The sequence below is a fragment of the Ceratotherium simum genome, chromosome 32, assembly GCF_057802395.1.
Source record: "Ceratotherium simum simum isolate JZ-2026a chromosome 32, ASM5780239v1, whole genome shotgun sequence".
NCBI lineage: Eukaryota > Metazoa > Chordata > Mammalia > Perissodactyla > Rhinocerotidae > Ceratotherium > Ceratotherium simum.
Genome location: NC_141931.1, coordinates 13,330,548 through 13,352,107, shown reverse-complemented (window position 1 = coordinate 13,352,107; position 21,560 = coordinate 13,330,548). Strand labels below are relative to the sequence as shown.

Here is a 21,560-nt window from a genome sequence, read left to right as displayed (position 1 = left end):
CTTTTTTTTTCTCTTGGTCAGTCTAGCTAAATGTCAATTTTATTGATATTTTCAAAGAATCACCTTTTGGATTCATTTTTTTCTCTATTGTTTTTCTAGTCTCTATTTCATGAATTTCTGCTCTACTTTTTATTGTTTTCTCTCTTCTGCTTGCCTGAAATTTTGTTATTCTTTTTTCTTGTGTCTTAAGATGCAAGGTTAGATTATTGATTTGAGCTCTTTCTTCTTTCTTAATAAAGGCATTTACAGCTATAAATTTCCCTCTACAAACTATATTAGCTGCATTCCCTAAGTTTTGGTGTGTTCTGTTTTCATTTTCATTCATCTAAGAATTTTGATTCCCCTGTGATTTCTTTGACTCATTGGTTATTCAGGAGTTTAACTTTGACATATTTGCTGACTTTCCCATTTTTTTCCTACTACTGATTTCTAATTTAATTTCTTTGGGATCAGAGAACATACTTTGTATTATTTCTATCCTTTTAGATTTATTGATGTTTGTTTGATGGACTAGCATATGGTCTATCCTGGAGCATGGTTTATGTGTACTTGAGAAGACCTTACATTTTGTTGTTGTTGGATGAAGTGTTCTAGAGATGTCTGTTAGGTCTAGCTGGTTTTACTGTATCGTTCAAGTCTTCCTCATTGATCTTCTGTCTAGTTCTATCCATTACTGAAAGTGGGTGTATTGAAGTTTCCAAATACCGTTGTATTGTCTATTTCTCTCTTCTTTTACATCAGTTTTTGCTTAATGTATTTTGGTTCTCTGTCATTGGGTGTATACGTTTATAATTGTTATATTTTCCTTTTAATCATTATAAAATGTCCCTCTTTCTCTCCTGTAACTTTTTTCTTTTAAAGTCTATTTTGTCTGATATTCGCATAGCCACTCTAGCTTTCGTATGGTTGCTGTCTGCATGATACATCTTTTTCTATTCTTTTATTTTCATTTTATTTCTGTCTTTGAATCTAAAGTGTCTCCTATAGACCACATTTAGATGGATCATGATTTTTTATCCTGACAATCTCTTTTGATTGAGTTAATTAATCCTTTTACATTTAATGTTATTATTGATATAGTTGGATTTATGTCTGTCATTTAACTTTTATTTATGTCTCATGTCTTTTTTTATTCCTCTATTCCTCCATTATTGCTTTCTTTTGCATAAGTGAATATTTTCTAATGTAGCATTTTAATTTCTTTTTTTTTTTGCTGAGGAAGATTCACCCTGAGCTAACATCCACTGCCAAGCTTCCTCTTTTTTTTTTTTTTTTTTGTATGTGAGCCACCACCACTGACAGACAAGTGGTGTAGGTCTGTGCCGGGAACTGAACCTGGTTCATTGAAGCAGATCACACACCTAACTTAACCACTAGGCCACTGAGGCTGGCCCCATTTTAATTTCTTTAATGATTTTTTTTAGTATACATTTTTGAGTTTTTTGAGGTCACTCTAGGGTTTACCATATACATCTTAACTTATGAGAGTCAGCTTCAGATTTATACTAGCTTAATTCCAATGATATATAGAAACATTCTATATTATTCCCTTTCCCTCAATATTGTGGTATGATCATTACACATATTGTATCTATTCATGTTACAAACCCAACAGTACATTGTTATAATTATTACTTTATCATCTATAGTAGTTTATTTAGCTCAATACAGCTCTTCTCCCATCCACCTCCTTTGTGCTGTTATTGGCAAACATTGTTATCCTTCTATATGTTATAGGCCCAACAATAACATTACATATCTATTATTTTATACAATTGCTTTTTAAGTCAGTTAAGAGGAGAAAAATATGCATTTATACTTTCTTTTGTAGTTACCTAATTACCTTTTCTGGTACTCTTGTTTTTTTCATGTGGATTCAAATTACCATCTGGGATCACTTGCTTTCAGACTGAAGAACTTCAGTTTTTATCTTGAGAAGTTTTTATTTTGCATTCATTTTTGAAAAATAGCTTTGCTAGATGTAGGATTCTTGGTTGGCAGGTTTTTCTTTCAGCATTCTGAATATGTTATTCCACTGCTTCCTGGCCTCCATGTTGCGGCTGAGAAGTCAGCTGTTAATCATATTGGGTGTTCCGTTCTAAGTGACGAGTCATTTTTTCTAGCTGCTTTCAAGGTTTCCTCATTCTTGGCTTTCAGCATTTGAATTATGACGTGTCTTTTGTGGATATCTTTGAGTTTATCCTACTCAGAATTCACTGAGCTTCCTGATGTTTAGGTTAGCGTTTTTCAATAAATTTGGGAAGTTTTCACCCATTGTTCTCTGGATATTTTTTCTTCTCCTTTCTCTTCTCTCCTTCTAGTACTCCCATTACACATATGTTGGTATGCTTAATGGTGTCTCATATTTCTCTGAGGCTCTGTTCATTTTTCTTCATTCATTTTTTTCTCTGTTTGTCAGCTTGAATACTCTTTTGACCTATCTTCAAGTTTGCTAATTCTTTCCTCTGCCAGTGCAAATCTACTGTGGAGCCTCTCTAGTGAAAACTTTTTATTTCAGTTATTGTACTTTACAACTGCAGAAGTTCCACTTAGTTCTTTTTTTTTTTTTTATAATTTACATCTCTTTATTGATATTCTCTGTATTATGCAACATTATCATCATCCCTTCCTTTGTTTCTTTAATCATGCTTTCCTTTAGTTCTGTGAACATACTTATACTTCAAAGACTTTTTCTATTAAATCTGACATCTGGTCACTCTTGTAGGCAGTTTCTGTTGCCTTCTGTTTTTCTAGTGTATGGGTCATTTTTCCTGTTTCTTTCTATGGCTCATTATTTTTGCTGAAAACTGAACATTCAGATAATATATGGCAGCAATTCTGGTTACTGGTCTCCCTCAGCACCCCCACCCCGCCCCCTACAATCAGGCTTGTTATTTTTATTTGCATGTTTATTTGTTTAGTGGATGGCTGGATTATTTTAGTGAAGTCTATGCCCCTCTGCTCCCTACAGTGCTAAGCCTCTGATGTTGCTCCTCAGGGAGGTGCAAGTATGTGCATGCCCAGTCATCTTGGGATGATAGTGGTATTTGTAGGATTCTCTTCCCCTTTACCTGACCACACCCAGCTGTTAAACTCCACTAAGTGCTGGCTGATGCTCTATTGTTTACAAAATGCCCCAAGGCATCAATTGCTCTAAAATGAATGAAATCAAGTCATGGCTCCTTTGAAGGAATAGTTTCTGAGGTCAGTGTTCGATATTTGTTCTGACCCCAGGAGGGCTCCTCCTGGAGAAGTTATTATCAATGAGTTGGTTTGAGAATACCTGGTTAGTTACTCCTTGTACTGATAGAGAATTCTCAATATAGTATACAATAATTCCCTCTTATCCATGGCTTTGGTTTCTGTGGTTTCAGTATATTTTGGATATTAATCTCTTATTAGATATGTGGCTTGAAAATATTTCCTCCCATTCCATAGGTTTCCTTTTCATTTTGTTGATAGTTTGCTGTGCAGAAGCTTTTTAGTTTGATGGAGGCCCATTTGTTTATTTTTGCTTTTGTTGCCTTTGCTTTTGGTGTCAAATCAAAAAAATCATTGCCAAGACTGATGTCAAGAGGCTTACCCCCTATCTTTCTTCTAGGAGTTTTATGGTTTCAGGTCTTAATTCAAGTCTTTAATCCACTCTGAGTTGATTTTTGTGTATGGTATAAGATAGGGGGTTCAGTTTCATTCTTTTGCTTGTATCTGTCCAATTTTCCCAATACCATTTATCGAAGAGACTGTCCTTTCTCCATTGTATATTCTTGGTTTTGTCAAAAATTTGTTGACCATATATGCATGAGTTTATTTTTGGGCTCTCTATTCTGTTCCATTGATCTATGTTTCTGTTTTTATGCCAGTACCATACTGTCTTGATTACTATAGTTTTGTAACATAGTTTGCAATCAGAAGTGTGATGTTGCCAGCTTTGTTCTTCTTTCTCAAGACAGCTTTGGCTATTCGGGGTCTTTTGTGGTTTCATACAAATTTTAGGATTGTTTTTTCTATTTCTGTGAAAAATGCCATTGGAATTTTGATAATATACTGAATCTGTAGATTGCTTTAGGTGGTGTGGACATTTTAACAGTATTAATTCTTCTAATCCATGAACATGGAATGTTTTTCTATTTTGTGTTCTTTTCAATTTCTTTCATCAATGTCTTATAGTTTTCAGTGTACAGATAATTATCTCCTTGCTTAAATTTATTCCTGGTATTTTATTCTTTTTGATGCAATTGTTAATGGAATTAACAATTTTCTTAAGTTTTCTTAACTTCTTTTTCTGATGGTTGTTGGTGTATAGAAACACAACTGATTTTTGTATATTAATTTTGTATCCTGCAACTTTACTAAAATACTATTAGTTCTAATGTTTTTTTGGTGGAGTCTTTAGGATTTTCTATATATAATACTATATTATCTGCAAACAGAGATGACATTGGAGATGATATGGTCATCACCAAATCTGTTTCTCTTGTGTAGATCTAGATGACTTCAATAACATGGGTGCCAATTTAGTCTTGAATATTCAGTGTTATTTTTCTCACATATTCCATAATGAATTTTTCAGTTACTCATTCTGCTTTTACATCACGTGCAACTGCAGAAGATATGGTGTCTGACTTAATGCAGGTTTGCGACAAGCTATGTTCAGGACATTTCTCTAGCCGCCTCTTCGGAGAAGACATATATTCCTACACAGGTCTCACACAGGTGAGGCTTCTCTTCTTCCTCAGTATCTGAGCAAATAATATTGTGGGCTACTGGCTTAGGTGGGCCTTTGGGTAACACTCTATCCACATGTGTATTAATAGTTACATGGATTATAGAATTGTAGGAAAATTTGGTTCACCATGTTCTGATTCTAAGCAAAAAACACTTTATAATCCTTCTTAATATAGTTATGCCTAAATTTACCTCTAAAATTCTTATGAAATAGGGGCTCTATGATCAAATCTTGGACCTAGGGGTTAGGGTGGAGTAAATGAAAAAAAATCTAAAATAGGTTGCATTCCTTTAATGAAAACACTGATGAAAGTAATAGAAAATTATATTAGCCAAATGAAAATTGTGTTACTAGATGTGACATTATTAATATCTTTCAATTCAACTAAATTACCAAAAATTTATTAAATATTGACTTAGTGTATCACTGTACTGAGAACAGTGGTATACATATAAGATATAGTCCTATCCACCTGAAGGGGGCTTCCAATTTGGTTATATCCTTGCATACTCGGCCTATAGATTTCAAATTAATTAGGACTATGCTTACAAGCATTGTTTATTGTTTTAAAAAAGTCTTTTACTTCTAAATCAATATTGGCTAAAGCAAGGAAAGAGCAATACAAAAGAGGCTTGCATAGTGACAGTTTGGGAGTTTGTCCTCACCTCTCAAAAAGGCCAATTCTGTACTCCTTTCCTTGAGTTACTGCCAATCACCAACTGGGTGAATTTAGTAAAGATTCAAGCCCTTTGTACTTTAATTTCCCCAATGTGTGTCAGAGAGATCTGTCAGCGATTAACTGTCACACTATTGATATGCAAGGCTTCAAAGAATTGGGCAGGCTAGGTGGATATCTTGTTCCTCTCGCTCTACTATTCTGTTTGATCCTCCTTAAGCTGTGTCTTCAGTGGAAGAAGACAACTGAAGCAGACAAAAGAAGGACATTTTCTGGTCAAGGGTTTGTAAGTAGTTGCTATTCCTTTGCTATGACATTCAAATTAACCCTCAAGGCCCTTTGATGGGGAATACAGGCAAGCAAAATATTAACAGATGGCTCTAGAATTTCTCTGAGACATAAAGCTGTTTTTGTCAAAGGGATAGTCTGGCAAGTGTTTCAAGTAGAGGTTGAACGCTCCCACTGCCCTCCCAGGCCTAGGTGTCATTAGGTGTCCTGCCAGCTGGATGTCAGAGGAAGCAGCAAACTATTCTGCAGCACGGATGAAAGAATATGGAGCACAGGTTGAGGGTTAATCTGGAAGAGAGAAAGTGAGGGAAACTGAAGAGAAAGGAGGGAAAAAGCCAGAAAGAGGATAAGAATAAGGGAGAAAAGCAACTGGAGATGGCACGACCAAGAAGGGCACTGGATAACAGTAATGTCTAGTACTGATTTTTAAGTTGCTTGTATTGGCTGTTCCTCTATTTACTCTACAAAATTACTAGGAATGTTGATCATTGTGTGAGCTGCAGGCTCCATTTAACCCAGAACCATCCCTGCTCATTAATGCTTTTGTATGACTGGATTCTTTTTGAGGAACTCAATATAGGGCAGTACAAAGAGGGCACACTAGGATGCAGGTATTTGAAGGAAGAAGAGTATAAGCCCTGGGAATTAACACAGATATTGGGAAGATTTTCAGACTTTACCAGACAGTGGAATCATTGGTCTTAGACAATTAGTCCTAGATCTCTGAGAGGCAAGGAAGGCCCATCTGACATGTGAGTTACAACAGTATGACAAAGATAGGGAAAAATAGTGATTCTAGATTGTATGGTTTTTTTTTTTGTGAGGAGATCAGCCCTGTGCTAACATCTGCCAATCCTCCTCTTTTTTTGCTAAGGAAGACTGGCCCTGGGCTAACATTGTGCCGATCTTCCTCCACTTTATATGGGACGCTGCCACAGCATGGCTTGCCAAGCAGTGCATCGGTGCACGCCTGGGATCCAAACTGGGAACCCCGGGCTGCCACAGCAGAGCACGTGCACTTAACTGCTTGCACCACCAGGCTGGCCCTCTAGATTGTATGTTAACTTGTTTACTATGTAAATTCAGGCACATTATCTAACATTTGTGTGCCTCCAGATTTCTCACCTATGAGTCTCCCGAAAATTCATTCCAGATCTAATGAGTTCTGTACCCACAGAAATATTAAACTATTAACATTTAGCAAAGCCACAGGATATAAGACAAATATACAAAAATCCATTGTATTTCAATATATTAGCAATGAACAATCTGAAAGTGTAATTAAGCAAATAATTCTTTCACAGGAGCTTCAAAAAGATTAAGATACTAAGAATAAGTTTAACAACAGAAGTACCAGATTTGTATACTGAAAACAACAAACACTGCAGACAGAAATTAAAGAAGCTGTAAAGAAATGGAAAGACATCCCATGTTCATGGATTTGGACACTCAAAATTGTTAAGATGATAATTCTCTCCAAAATGATCTATGGATTCAATGCAATCCCCACCAAAAAGGTCTTTTGTAGAAGTTGATAAACTGATCCTAAAATTTATATTGAAATGCAAAGGATCTAGATAGCCAAAATCATTTTGTGAAAGAACAAAGCTGAAATGACTTGTAGTATATAATTTCAAAATTTACTACACCGCTATAGTAATCTGGACAACGTGGTGTTGTCATCAGGATAGGCATACAGGTCAATAGAATAGAACTGAGAGTACATAAACTCTTACATTTACAGCCAACTGATTTTTGACAAAAGTACCAAGACAATTTAATGGTAATAGCCTATAAACAAACGGTGTTGGGGCAATTGGATAGCCATAGGGAAAAAAATGAACTTCACCTCTACCTCACACCAAACACAAAAATCAACTCAAAATGGATCGCAGACTTGAAGGTAAGATCCAAAACCATAAAACTTCTAGAAGAAAAAGTAGGAAAAAATCTTTGTGACCTTGGGTTAGGCAAGTAGTTCTTAGATACAACACTAAAAAGCATAATCAATAAAAGAAAAAATTGATAAATTGGACTTCATTAAAAGTAATAACTTTGATATTTCACAAGACATTATTAAGAAACTGAAGAGACAACCCACAGACTGGGAGAATATATTTGTAAATCATATATCTGAGGAAGAACTTGAGTCCATATTATATATAAAGAACTCTTACAACTCAATAAGTAGAAAACAAACAACCAAATCAAAATGTGAGAAAAGACTTGAATAGATATATCGCCAAATAAGATAAAGGAATGGCTAAAAAGAACATGACCAGATACTCAATATCAGTATTTATTAGAGGAGTGCAAATTAACACCACAATGAGATACCATAACACTCCCATTAGAATGGTTATAATAAAAAAAGACAAAAACGCAAGAAAAAAACAAGTGTTGGTGAGGATATGGAGAAACTGGAACCCTCCAAGTGTTACTGGAAGAATGTAAAATGGTATAAGCCACTTTGAAAAACAATTTGGCAGATTATTAAAAAGTTAAACACAAACTTAATATATAACCTAGCAATTCCACTTGAAGGAATCTAACCAAAAGAAATAAAACATACATCCATATAAAGACTTCTATTCTAACATTCATGTCAGCATTATCCATAATAGCCAAAGAGTGGAAATAATCCAAATGACCAGCTACTAGAGAATGGATAAACAAAATGTAGTATTATCCAGACAATTGAGCAATGAAAAGAAATGGACTATTGATACATGCTACAATATGGATGAACTTCAAACAACTTTTGTTTGAAAGTTCAAACAAAAAAGCCAGATGCAAAAGAATAAATACTATATGATTCCATTTACCTGTAATTTCCAGAAAAGGCAAATTTATACATATAGGAAACACATCAGTGGTTGCCTGGAGTTGGGAGAATGGAAATGACTGCAAACTGAGTTGAGGAAACTTTTTGGGTGTTGAAAAATGTCTAAAACTGGAATATGGTGACTGTACAACTCTATAGATTTACTAAAAATTAATGAATTGTAAACCTACAATGGGTAAATTTTATGTTATGCAAAATATACCTTGATAAAGTTTTTTTTGTAAGAACAGATGAGATCCACTCTCAACAAATTAAGTGTACAATATGTTAACTATAAGCACAATGTTGTATAGCAGATCTCTAGAACTTATTCATCTTGCATAACTGAAACTTTATAGCCTTTGAACAGCAACTCTCCATCCCCTCCGCACCCCACAAGCTCTTGGCAACTACCATTCTACTTTCTGCTTCTATGAGTTTGACTATTTTAGATACCTCATATAAATGGAATCATGCAGTATTTGTCCTCCTGTGACTGGCTTATTTCATTTACGTTCTCAAGGTTCATCCATGTTGTTGAACTGTTGCAGAATTTTCATCCTTTTATACACATTCATCACATTTTCTTTATCCATTCATCTATCAATGGACATGTAGGTTGTATCCATATCTTGACTATTGTGAACAGTGCTGCAATGAACATGGGAGTGCATATATCTCTTAGCGATCCTGATTTCACTTCTTTTGGCAATCCCACCAGAAGTGGGATTGCTGGATCATACAGCAATTCTATTTTTAATTTTTTAAGCAACCTTCATACTGTTTTCCATAATGACTGCACCATTTTACATTCCCACCAACCATGTGCAAGGTTTCCAATTTCTCCACATCCTTGACAACATTTGTTATCTTCTGTTTTTTTTGATAATGGCCATCCTGACAGGTGTGAGATGATATCTCATTGTGGTTTTGATTTGCATTTCCCTGATAACTAGTGACGTTGAGCATCTTTTCAAATACCTGTTGGCCATTTGTACGTCTTCTTTTGCCCATTTTTTAAACTTTTTTTTCTTTTCGGCTATTGAGTCATAGGAATTCCTTATACATTTTAGAGATTAATCCTTTATCAGATACATGGTTTGCAAATATATTATCCCATTCTGTAGGTTACCTTTTCACTCTGTTAATTGTTTCCTTTTCTGTGCAGAAGCTTTTTAGTTTGATATAGTCCCACTTGTTTATTTTTGTTTTTGTTGCCTGTGCTTTTCATGTCATGACAATGAAATCATTGCGAAGACCAATATCATGAAGCTTTTCCCCTATTTTCTTCTAGGATTTTTATAGTTTCAGGTCTTATGTTTAAGTCTTTAATTCATTTTGAGTTGACTTTTTGTATAGTGGAAGATAAGGGTCCAATTTCATTCTTTTGCATGTGGATATCCAGTTTTTCCAACACCATTTGTCAAAGAGACTATCCTGGCACCCTTGTTGAAGATCAGTTGACTGTATATGTGTGGACTTATCTCTGGGCTCTCTATTCTGTTCCACGGTCTTGTTCCATGTCTTCTTTATGCCAGTACCATACTGTTTTGATTACTGTAGCTTTGTAATACATTTTGAAATCAGGAAGTTTGATGCCTCCAGCTTTGTTCTTCTTTCTCGTGATCATTTTGGCTATTTGGGGTCCTTATGTGGTTCTGTCCGAATTTTAGGATTGCTTTTTTTCCTTCTATTTCTGTAAATCAATAAAACTTTTATAATAAAAAAAATTTTAAAAGAATGAGGTAGGTCTATATATACTGACACGGAAAGATATTAAAGGTAAAACATTTTTTCTTTAAATTTTTAAAAGTAGTTTTAAAAATCAAGGTAATACTTGTACATAGCAAAAAAAAAAAAAAAAAAAAAAAAAGCAGTACACAGCAAGGGCTTATAATGAAAAGCAGTGTACCCTACACCCAGAGGCAATAACTTCTGTTCACAGTTTTTCTGATGGTTACAATTACACATAACTAAATAACACGCTTCTGGTATATTATATCTGGAATTCACCTCTCTTTGCTACCTCTACCGATAGCCCCCGGTCTAAACTACCATCGTCTTTCGCAAGGACAACTGAAATAGCCTCTTACTTGGCCTGCCTTCCTGCTTCCACACTTTCCCCGTCACAGTGTCTTCTCCACAAAGTAGTCAGAATGACGCTTTTAGACCTTGTACTCCTTTGCTCAGAATCTTCCAGTGCTTTCCTATCTCAGAGTAAAATCCAAAATTTATACGTTGGCCAGTGAGGTCCTCTAATGCTCTCGGCCTTATCTTCTGTGATCCCCTCCTGCTCACTCCTTGTCAGCCACATTGACCTCTTTGCTGGACTCTGCACACCGCAAGCATGCTCTTGCCTCTAAGCCTTTGTAAGTGCTGTTTCCTCTGCCTGGAGCGTTCTTTCTCAGCCAACCTTGCTCCCTCACTTCCTCTGTGACCCTGCTCAAATATTACCTCTTAGGACTTTCCTCAGAACCCCACTTTATTTATTTATTTATTTTTTTAATTTTATTTATTTATTTTTCCCCCAAAGCCCCAGTAGATAGTTGTATGTCATAGCTGCACATCCTTCCAGTTGCTGTATGTGGGACGTGGCCTCAGCATGGCCGGAGAAGCGGTGCGTCGGTGCGCGCCCAGGATCCGAACCCGGGCTGCCAGCAGCAGAGCGCGTGCACTTAACCGCCAAGCCATGGGGCCGGCCCCGAACCCCACTTTAAATTGTGACTCCCTTCAGTCTCTAATCTCTTACTCTGCTTTATTTTTCTGCATAGCACTTGTCACTATCTACAATTTTTCTTTTACTCCATATATTCAGGTTCTTTCCACCATGCTTTTCTACCATTCTTTAGGGCAATTGTCTTTGCCTGCAGGGTTGCAGCTTAGTTGCAGGCAAACTGGTATTCCAGCTCAGTGGAAGGGAAAAGTGAATAAGAGCTCCTATGAGCACACATTACTTCAATTATGTTCCCCTGAAAGGAAAATAGTAGCCTAGCCATAGAAGAGCTTGGGGGGCTGAGAAGTGCAGTGTTGCCGGGCAAATATGTGCCTGACTACAAATGTATTACTAGAGAAAGGGAGAAGATACTTTGTTGGACAACTTGCCATAGTCTTCTACAACTTAGTAATTTTAAAAATTGAAAAACCATCTGTAATATATAAAAAAATGTTTAAAATATGCAAAGTTATGTAAGACCTTACATAATTATGATCTTGTAACTATTACTCCCTGTAGAGACAAGTACTATGCTGTGATCATACTTCTTGTACCACTCAAAGAATGTTCTCAATATCAAATTCTGTTACTCTTTCTATCACCCCACTTTTCAGTATACTTAAATTTGGACTATGTTTTTTTTGTATGGTTTTCTGTAGTTTGTGGAGTTTTTAGTTGCCTTTTTTTCTACATACATAAATTTTGCGAAGTTCTCAGCCATACTATCTAGTCTATAAAATCTCCCTTTCTCCCAGGGTTTTTCTCACACAGTCCTTCGTTCTCCTCTTCCAGCGTGGACTTGCTATACCATTGTGGGGTCTTGGGATATCTGTTCATTGGGCTGGATCCACTATTCCTTGGATTCTGTGTCTTCCTCTTTTTTGATTTATTTCTCTTTTTTGCTGGAGTACAATCTCAGAAAACTTCCTAAGAAAGAGTAGGAGTCCTTGCCCCATGTAGTGATCAACACACTTGGTCTGTTCTCGATTCAGAACCGTGAAAGCATTGTTCCCTTGTCTCCCAGAATCCAATGTTGCTAAGCAATCTGTGTCACTCAAATTTGCCTTACTTTGGGAGTTTTTTCTCCCTAGAAGCTTTAAAGATCTTCTATGTAGTCTCAGTGTTCATAAATTTTCCCAGAATCTTTTCATGTATCCTACTTGACTTTGAAAGGCTCTTACAAATTGGTCTCAGGTGTTCCTACATCCTGGAAAACTTCATTGTACTATTTACTGAATAATGTTCTTGCATCTGTTTTCTCTGTCTCTCACTGGAACTCCTTTTAATTAGATTTGGACCTCTTGAGCTGATTTCCTGTATTTCTTATCTTTTCTATAATATTTTTAAATTACTTATCTTTTTATTCTGCTCTATAGGAGATTTTCCTGATGATAACTTCCAACCATTCTACTTGATTTATTTGGATACTTTTTTTTGTTCTGATTCTTTTTTCATAGCATCCTTTCCTTTTTCCCTTGTTTTATGAATTTAATATTTTCTTGACTCTCTAGATGCTAGGAGGCTGGTATAATGAACTAATTCTAGAAGGCTGGTATAACCCTACCTAAAGATATCCAACTAACAAAACACCAAAAATTCTATAATATTCTTACCTATATATATAAATGCAAGAATCCTAAATAAATTATTAACAAACCAAATCCAGCTGTTTTTAAAAGAATAATGTTGTATGACCAAGTAAAGTTTATCTTGGAAATACAAAGAAGAGACCTTGATAATATATTCATTCTCATTAGGTCATATGAGAAAAATTATATGATCATGTCAAGAGATGTTAAAAAAAACCATTGTTAAAATTTCACATCTATTCCTGAACATGACTATAATAAATTAGAATTGGAAAAATTAAATTGAAGGAAATTTCCCTAGCATAATAATATATTTCTCATATCAATGACTAATATTAAAATTAATGGCCAAACATTAGGTTTTCTTTTTTTTAATTTTTATTTATTTATTTTTTTCCCCAAAGCCCCAGTAGATAGTTGTATGTCATAGTTGCACATCCTTCTAGTTGCTGTATGTGGGACGCGGCCTCAGCATGGCCGGAGAAGCAGTGCGTCGGTGCACGCCCGGGATCCGAACCCGGGCCGCCAGCATCGGAGTGCGCGCACTTAACCGCTAAGCCACGGGGTCGGTCCCACATTAGGTTTTCTTATTAAAATGTTGAGCAAAAACATCTGCACTAATCACTATTACCATAATATAACATTCCTCTAGAACTGCTAGTAATATAATCAAACAAGATAACAAAATACAATTATTTGCAAAGTCTTATTTGCAGAAGATAGGACTGTCTATCATAAAGTTCTAACGAATTAACACAAACTCTATTTGAAATAAGGCCAATAAGTAAAGGAGGTAAGTTACAAAAATCAGTGCTATAGTGCTTTTCACTTATTTGACGGGCAATGATGAAAAACAAGAAATAACATTCAGTGTTTATGAGACTAGGAGGAAGTGGTCTCTCTCATACTACCAGCGCCATGGTATGTTGTTATAACCTCTCTGGAGGCCAATTTTAGAGCCAGCAAAGGTTCTAAAAACATGCATATTCTTGAACCAAGTAGCTCTACTTCTAGGAATACAAGCTAAGAAAACAGATGTAAGTGGAAAGATGAATGAAAAAAGAAAAAAAAAAATAGACATCCCAGTGAAACAGCAAAAAAGGAAGCAATTTAAATGATAATCAGTAGGATGCCCCTTAATTATATCAAAACAACATGGAGTATTATATAAGTGTTTAGAAAAATGATGTGAATCTTATTTATCGTCATGGAAAGAAGCTCATGTTTCCTAGTGAAGTGATACAGATTAATACAGTTAAAATTATGTACGGTCATATATAGGAAGACTAAAGTCTAAAATGATATATAACAAAATATTTATAGAAGTCATTTTTTTTATGGTTGATTAGAAAAAAAATTTTACTTCAGTGTATTTTTTTAAAGTTTTTCTTTTTCTTCGAACACAGAGTTTTACCAAAAATGGTCTATGATAAAAGTCTCTAGACATCTTTAACGTATTTTTCATAAACACAGCAACACAACAGCATTAAGTAGTGATAAGAACATATTAGACGAGGAATCAAAATATTTGGTGTTGTCCCAACTCCACCAATAGTTGTGTCACCTTGAACAAATATCTTAGCAGTTTACTCAACTGTAAAATGGGGATAAATAATGGTTGCATATCTACCTCCCAATGCTGTTGTGAAGAGCAAGTAAAATAATGCATATTTAAATATTTCGAAAGATGTAAAATACTATGAAAATGAATGATGGAATACTCAGTATTATCACTTAAAATAGTTAAAAATGTCGATTTGATCTCAACTGATTTTTGCAATGTTATTCTGTTTGGTGTTTTGTTAGTTGGATATCTTTAGGTAGGGTTATACCAGCCTTCTAGAATTAGATTATAAACTGTTTAAGTACACAGTTTATCATCTTGTCCTATGTGTGATTTTGCTCAATGTTGAGATAGAAATGGTGACACAGAATGCAAATTTATAAACCTCTGGCCCAGAAATCATATAATATGTAGCAAAACTCTAACCAGGCCAAGGCACAGATTGAGAATTAATTATATAGTTTTCTCTGATGGACTTCAAAAGGTCTTACTACCTCAAAATAACGCTCTGCCTTCTCTTTCCTTCAGGCAGGCAATCAAGTTGCCTGAAATTCTTACACCAATCATTCATACACTTGGATAAGAACCTGAAGGCTTCTATTAAAGTGTGTGTGAGATTTGGTAACACATTAAGTTATTATCTATTAATAGCGGATTGAAAATTGGTTATTAGATTAGCTAGTGACTCATCTAGCAAGAAGAATGGGATAAAGGCCTCATTCCTGTCTAAAACCGGGATGTCTTTAAAGGTCGTGAGGTTGAGAAGGTGAGGGAAGAAGGCAGGGAGGAGCGTGAGGTCAAGACAACGGCCATAGCAGGAAGCCTGGCTGAGAGGGTGGTGAGGAGGAGGACAGAACATTAAAAGGACAATCCTTGTCACCTTATAACTTGTTTAGGACTAGTCTGACTCTAAAAGTAATAGCAATAATGTATTTACAAAAATAATTACTATATATTTAGCTCACTGATAAACCATTAAATTTATTTTCTATTGAATAGTCCACTTCCAGATTTTTGAAACAACTGCCACAACAACATATAAATCCCCCAATAGGTGTCTCCTCTATCTCCTCGCTAGTTGTAGCTACATAAAATAAAATTGTGAATTTTATGATCTCCCCCCCTTCACTTGCATATGGGGCCACTTATCTAACTACACACCTCTTACCTCTGACGGTGGCGCTAAGCTAATTATAAAAGCCTGTCTAAATCTACCCACCTGTCTTTTGTTTTGCTGCCTACCTGGGCTTTTTCCAAGCAGGCAGAAAATCTCCAATCAGTCTGTTATCACAACCAGAATGCAAGAGATTAGTGACCACGGAGAGAAGCAGAATCAGTTTACATCCTCTCAGGCCAGAGAATGATATTACTTCACAAGCAAGAAATCTGAGGCTCCCTGACCTTAATTTAGAAAACCTGCAGTTAATAATCACATTAAAGTTGGTTTCACATGCCAGACAGTTTTTGTTTCCTCTGTTGTTTTTACAATTCGAGTGTCCTTTGTGGTTACCAAAATTATTTGCTGAATGGCATATATTAACATTTAAAATATTTAATCTATAATAAAGTAGATCTTACAGTTTAGGTATATCTGAGTTAAAATACACTTTGCATTAATTTTTTTACAAAGCTAATAACATTCCTTGTGTTTATCCAGAGTAGAATTTAGCAATTTAACTCGTTAATTATGACAATTAACACACTAAAAGCACCTTTCCTGAGGAATAAAATAGGTTTTTTACTATAATCTGTCAACCCAAATAAATAACATATAGATCCCGCCACAGGCACACTCTCACCCCTCCCCAAAAAAGGTCAATTGTTTCTTGAAGGAAAGAGAACTAAGCCTGAAGCTACAAATTTAGCAAGGAAAACGGGTCAAAGAACAGATGTGCAGAGCTGGGGAGCAGTGGTACCAGTGCTCAGGTCAGTAAGCAGAGGTTCCAATGACAGCAAACCAAACTTGGTTTCTTTTTCATACTCAAATACTTAATGAAAACAAATCTAACTAACACCATAAGCCAAAAAGAAATATAAGTGATCTTCGAAAGTGTGATTAACTTTCACTTAACATTCTACCAAAGGAAATGTATTAGCCGACCCCTGATTTCAGCTGCTTCAATGTAATTTACTGTGTGTTCACTTAAATGAGTTATTGGAATCTTCAGACACCTGTTCTCTTTTAGAGAGAGTGATTTATAGTTCGTGTGTGTGTGTGTGTGTGTGTAGTTACTGAAATGAAATGTATAGTCCAGCTATGGAGATGATGCTCACAGTATGAAAATGCAGTGTAAGTCTATATATATACTGACAGAGCACAAGTTACAATGGCATTTTTGGTGCCCAAAATGTTTAGGTTTACTAAATATTTATTTCCAAGGTACTTTTGGTATTTTGAAAATAGAACCTAATATTTGGAGGAAAAAAACATCTCAAAAAGTCATGTTTCCTACTTCCATGATAAAAAAAAATCTATTACAGACATGGAATCAGTCTCCCTTGGGTAAGTCTAGAAGAAAATAAATTGAAACAAATGGGATGAATTTGCAATAGTTTGAAAAGACGTCTTTGCCTACACCAAGACTGCACTAAGACTACTCCTGTAAATTATGTAAAGATTTTCTAGATCTGTGATATAACAAGCAATCTCAAGGCTCTGTTGGTTACATCATATATACTCTTAGCATTTAAACTTGCATGTCTCTCCTCTTAAAAATATAAAAATTTAACCAGATTTTAATGACAACAAATTAATTTAAAATATTGCTTTATTACATTTCCCATTTGCTTCTGGCATTATTAACTGTAAGGTCTCATAGAAATATTACTTACAAAGTTAAAGGGAATGCTGTCTTCAAAGGAGACACCACATTAGTGAGCTACCCTTTCTCATTAGTCAGTTGAGCTAAACGTTTTGGGGCCCTTTAAGCCAATGTTTGTTTTACAACTTTCTAAAAATTATTTTAGTAACTTTTGTTAATCATTATATTAACAGTAGTTGAATAATTAGAGGGTCATAGTACTTAAAACATCAATAACCATGGAATATCTTTAATTTGATCAGATATGTACTTATAAAGCATTATTAACTTATCTTTTACAAACAACCTTAAAACAAGACAATAAAACGTACATCCCAGTAACATTCTTAGCAGAAGAAAAGGTATCCTTATGGGTCTCTAGTCCTCCAGTCCAATTACCTAAGATAACTGGTCTCCTCAAGAAACACGGCAAAAAACACAAAATTTGTTACAAGATACAAAAGCTATTTTTCCAGATGATCAGACTTTAACTCTGAAGCCAAAATAATGCAAAATATCTTATAAAGATTTAAATAGTAATCTTTTAAATGTGATTTTAAAAAGACCTACACGGTAGTACATTCATATAAATAACGTAAAATTCTCAAAGCAGCTCCTACCCTCCCCCCCAAAAAATTGACAGTAATATGTTTTATAAGTTTGTTTCTAAAAAAGTGGAAGTTTACTGTGAAAAATAACTCAACAGCATTTATGTAACAAGTTGGTTTTTTTTTTTTGGAAGTTGTGTTCATTAATCATTTTGCAGGGTTTTTAAATTGTTCATTACCCAAAAAGACCCAAAGGTACTTCAATACTAACAGAATTGAAGAGGACATGTGAATCTTTGTTTTCAGTGACCCTTTAAATATTTTAGATCTATAGGATTTATTTAAAGTAAATTTGGTAAAGAATTTGTTTAGTGAAGAATATTTACTATCATTTATGAAAAATAAGAATCACATTAATGAAAATAAAGATTTCTCTCACTTTCAAGTAAAAATTTACCGAGTTTTTAGTACATGTCAGGCTCAGTGGCAGGTGCTTCTGTAAGATTCTCTGCCCTAAATTTCCTGAATAAAAGCACCCAACGTGTTAAATATAAACTTTCCGGGTAAACACTTTGTCTTTTAAATATTACGTATGGCCAATCATATATATACATATATATATATTTTTTGGTTAAACAAATAGTCAAAATGGATGATAGGTATCATCCTTGAAATAAAAATACAAACATTCTAAGAATATTGCTCATTTAATTAATGCAAACCACCTGTCTAAATACCTACAGCAATCTGTACTTCAATGTTAAAAAGATCCACCTGAAATATAACTTCTCTGATTCTGATCAGTCTGAGAACTATTTTTTCCGCAGCCAAAGGGGTCACTCTAAACACAAAAACTAGCATTGTTTTGATGTGATTTGGTTACAGTAGCTTAAGTCTCTAAACACTAGAATTCCTCGCACAGCTGTTAATTGTGGACCAGAGGACTGGCTGACATCTGCTTCTTACTTATGTCGTCAATGGTTCACTTCCAGGTCCTAAAAGGATTGCAACCTTTCTCCAAAGATAATGTCGGAGGCATCTATGTCTGCCTTCTATGGAGTTGGCTTGTTCTGGTTTGTCACCCTCCATACAATGCAAATCTGAGTGAACTCACATCTGTCACCGATCGACCCAATTCGTGGGCAATCTTTTCCCATCGACCTGGGGTCCCTCCTGGGAACTTAACCATACTTCTTGTCAGCTGGCTGAGGTCCTCTTCTGTCCATTCAGGTGCCTGCAAAACATTACAGAAAAAAAAAACATCGTTTAGAGAATGTTTGCTAAAACATTTAATAAGCCTGTGAAACAAACTACTGGCAATATGCTTTCTGCAAAAACAAGAATATTAAAATGTACCTGATAATTTAGATAAAGGGTTGCGTTGCATATTTAACATTAGAACGTAAAGCTCCAGCAGCCTTTAAAATTTTCCTATATATACCAGATAAGAAAGCAGAAATATTGTGACGCCAGGTTTTTGAGGACATTAAAGGAAAAAAAAAGACGATTCAGTTTTGCATTAAAGTGAGGAAACATCCTCAAAGCTATGAAATACATTGTGTCACTGCTGCTCACAAATGCCTCACATAAGGTTACTATAAAAGGTCTTAAAGTTTTCAGAAAAATTATACTTTAAAGAAAGCAAAAAACTTTATAAGCATAAATGAAAATGTGAACAAGTAAATGTACTGATTTAGAATCAGAGCTGAGATTTTTGTTCATTCTACGTAACAATATTTGATTCTAAACATCATGTGTTTTCAGGAAGTTTAACTTATCATATGCTAGCATTTTATAAAACTTGGAAACAGGAATAAAACTAGAAACTCCTGCAACCAAGACTTAAACCATCAAGTGCATGCAAACCAACCATTTCACTTTTGAGAAGGTAAATAACTTCTAAAAGTTGATCAAATTACTAAATTGGATAATAAAATACCTTAAAGATCATAAAATCTTTTCTGCAAAAGCCAAAATTCTAAGAGCAAGCATATTCTCTGCATTTTATTCAGCAGGACCACTTGGTCAAACCCAAAGCGGAGCAAAGCAAAAGAAACTATTACCAAAGAACAACTGCGTCACAATTATTCTACGTTACATTTTAGCACTAAACTATTCCTTCCAGAGGCAGTAACCACTCTGGTATTAAACGATACTCCAGGAGTCAGCAGAGAGATGGAGGAAGCCCACCTTAGTTTCCTTTAATTAAAAAGAAAGAAAAAAAAAGAAAGCAAGAAGGAAACCTTTGAGACAAATACCTTTTCTAATCACCGTTTCCGATAATGAACAGGCATACATCAGGCCGTTTGCATTACAGAACCATCAGCACAGAACAACAGTCAGAGGTGAGTGACCCCAGGGACTATCTCCACAGCTACAGCAAAGCTTCTCCCTGACACTAATCCTCCCTGTCATTCTCCCACTGTGCTCTAACCACACTGACATCCGCCTGCCTCACTGCAAGCTTAACGGGGCCCTTCCTGACTTTTTACTGTCTCCCCCAATCAATGGTTCAAGCGTGCTCTTTTCACCATGTCCAAATGGCAGCTTCACTCATAATCAAAGTGCGCTGCCCCTGTTAAAGGGCTTTCCGAATGGCTCTCCCATTTGCATTCATTTGCAAAGCAAACTACTTTTATTCACTTTGTTCTGCTATCAAGAATGTTCCCTGAAGCAGATAAATTGGCATAAATACAACCTGCCACTTAAGAGTCAGTAAATAATAGCCAATAGTAGGGAGGATTTTATCAATCATTCTATTTTGTATCCACTAAAAGCTGAAAGCCTCAAACATATTCATCAGTGCAACCGTAGGATACATGCATAAATTCTCCTCTATAAAAAGGTAGCCTACATGGGCTATGGTCAGAATTTCTTTGATATTTAATGAATATCAGAAATTTAATTCTCCATATCAGATAATTTAAAAATTTACACTGAAGGTTTTTTTCTTTCTTTCTTTTTGCTTGTTTTTACTTTATTTAGGGGAAAATATTAGTATTCAGATATTATTTAGAGGGACATAATTGGATTTTCAAGGAAATCATATTTTTATTGCTAAAAAGCTGAAATTTTAATAACTATACCAATTGGCTTCAGAAATGCAAAAGAGTTATGAAGAATTTAAATATAAGCTTATAGTACAAAGTCATACCATGAAGAGCATTAAGGTGACACTGCACAGAGATATAAGTCAAATTATATAGTATATCAATGCAAACTCACACTATTATCAAATCGTGTTATTTCTGCATTAATTATAACAAACATTTTTGGGGCAAACAAAATTTCTAAAATGTCCATAATATAAGCCATTGTTTCACATAGTAAACTAATTCTTTAATTTCTATTTTTAATAGACTGGCTTTTCAAATATGCTGAATACATGAACAATGGGCATTAAAAATCTGATTTTAATTCCTCCTTAATGAGTCTAAAAGTACAGTGTCACCTTTTTTCTGGGAAGGAAAAATTTTAAATCAAATATTTGGGCTGATATGCTGAAAAATCATCTGTTATGATGATCTTTCCTTTTAGTTTCATAGTTATTTAATAGCCATGATTTTTATTAATATAAAAAAAAACCTAGATCAATAATAACTAGGACCATAATCTGAAATCTTTGAGAGAATCCTTTTAGCAATTCATTATTCTCTCTCCTACAGCTGTAAGGCAGTTTGGTGAATGTGTAATTCTTCAGCAATAGTTAGTTGTGTCTTTAGAAGCAACAGAGCCTACTGTGATCCAGCTACCACAGCAGCCATGAGGGTGGCCATGGTGTGAATGTGTTCTCCTTGTTCTAATCTGGAGCCAACTGTAGCTGTGCAAGTC

At 35.0% G+C, this 21,560-nt stretch overlaps 1 protein-coding gene across 1 annotated transcript in view; it reads right to left on the bottom strand.

The window, feature by feature from the left end:
* DNAJC1 (DnaJ heat shock protein family (Hsp40) member C1) overlaps positions 1 to 21,560 on the bottom strand; it is a 227,282-nt gene that overhangs the window by 11,552 nt on the left and 194,170 nt on the right. Inside the window, exon 9 of the mRNA XM_004425444.3 lies at positions 18,844 to 18,963. Within this exon, the coding sequence (XP_004425501.3) occupies positions 18,844 to 18,963 (120 nt within the window). The remainder of the gene's footprint in view (positions 1 to 18,843; positions 18,964 to 21,560) is intronic.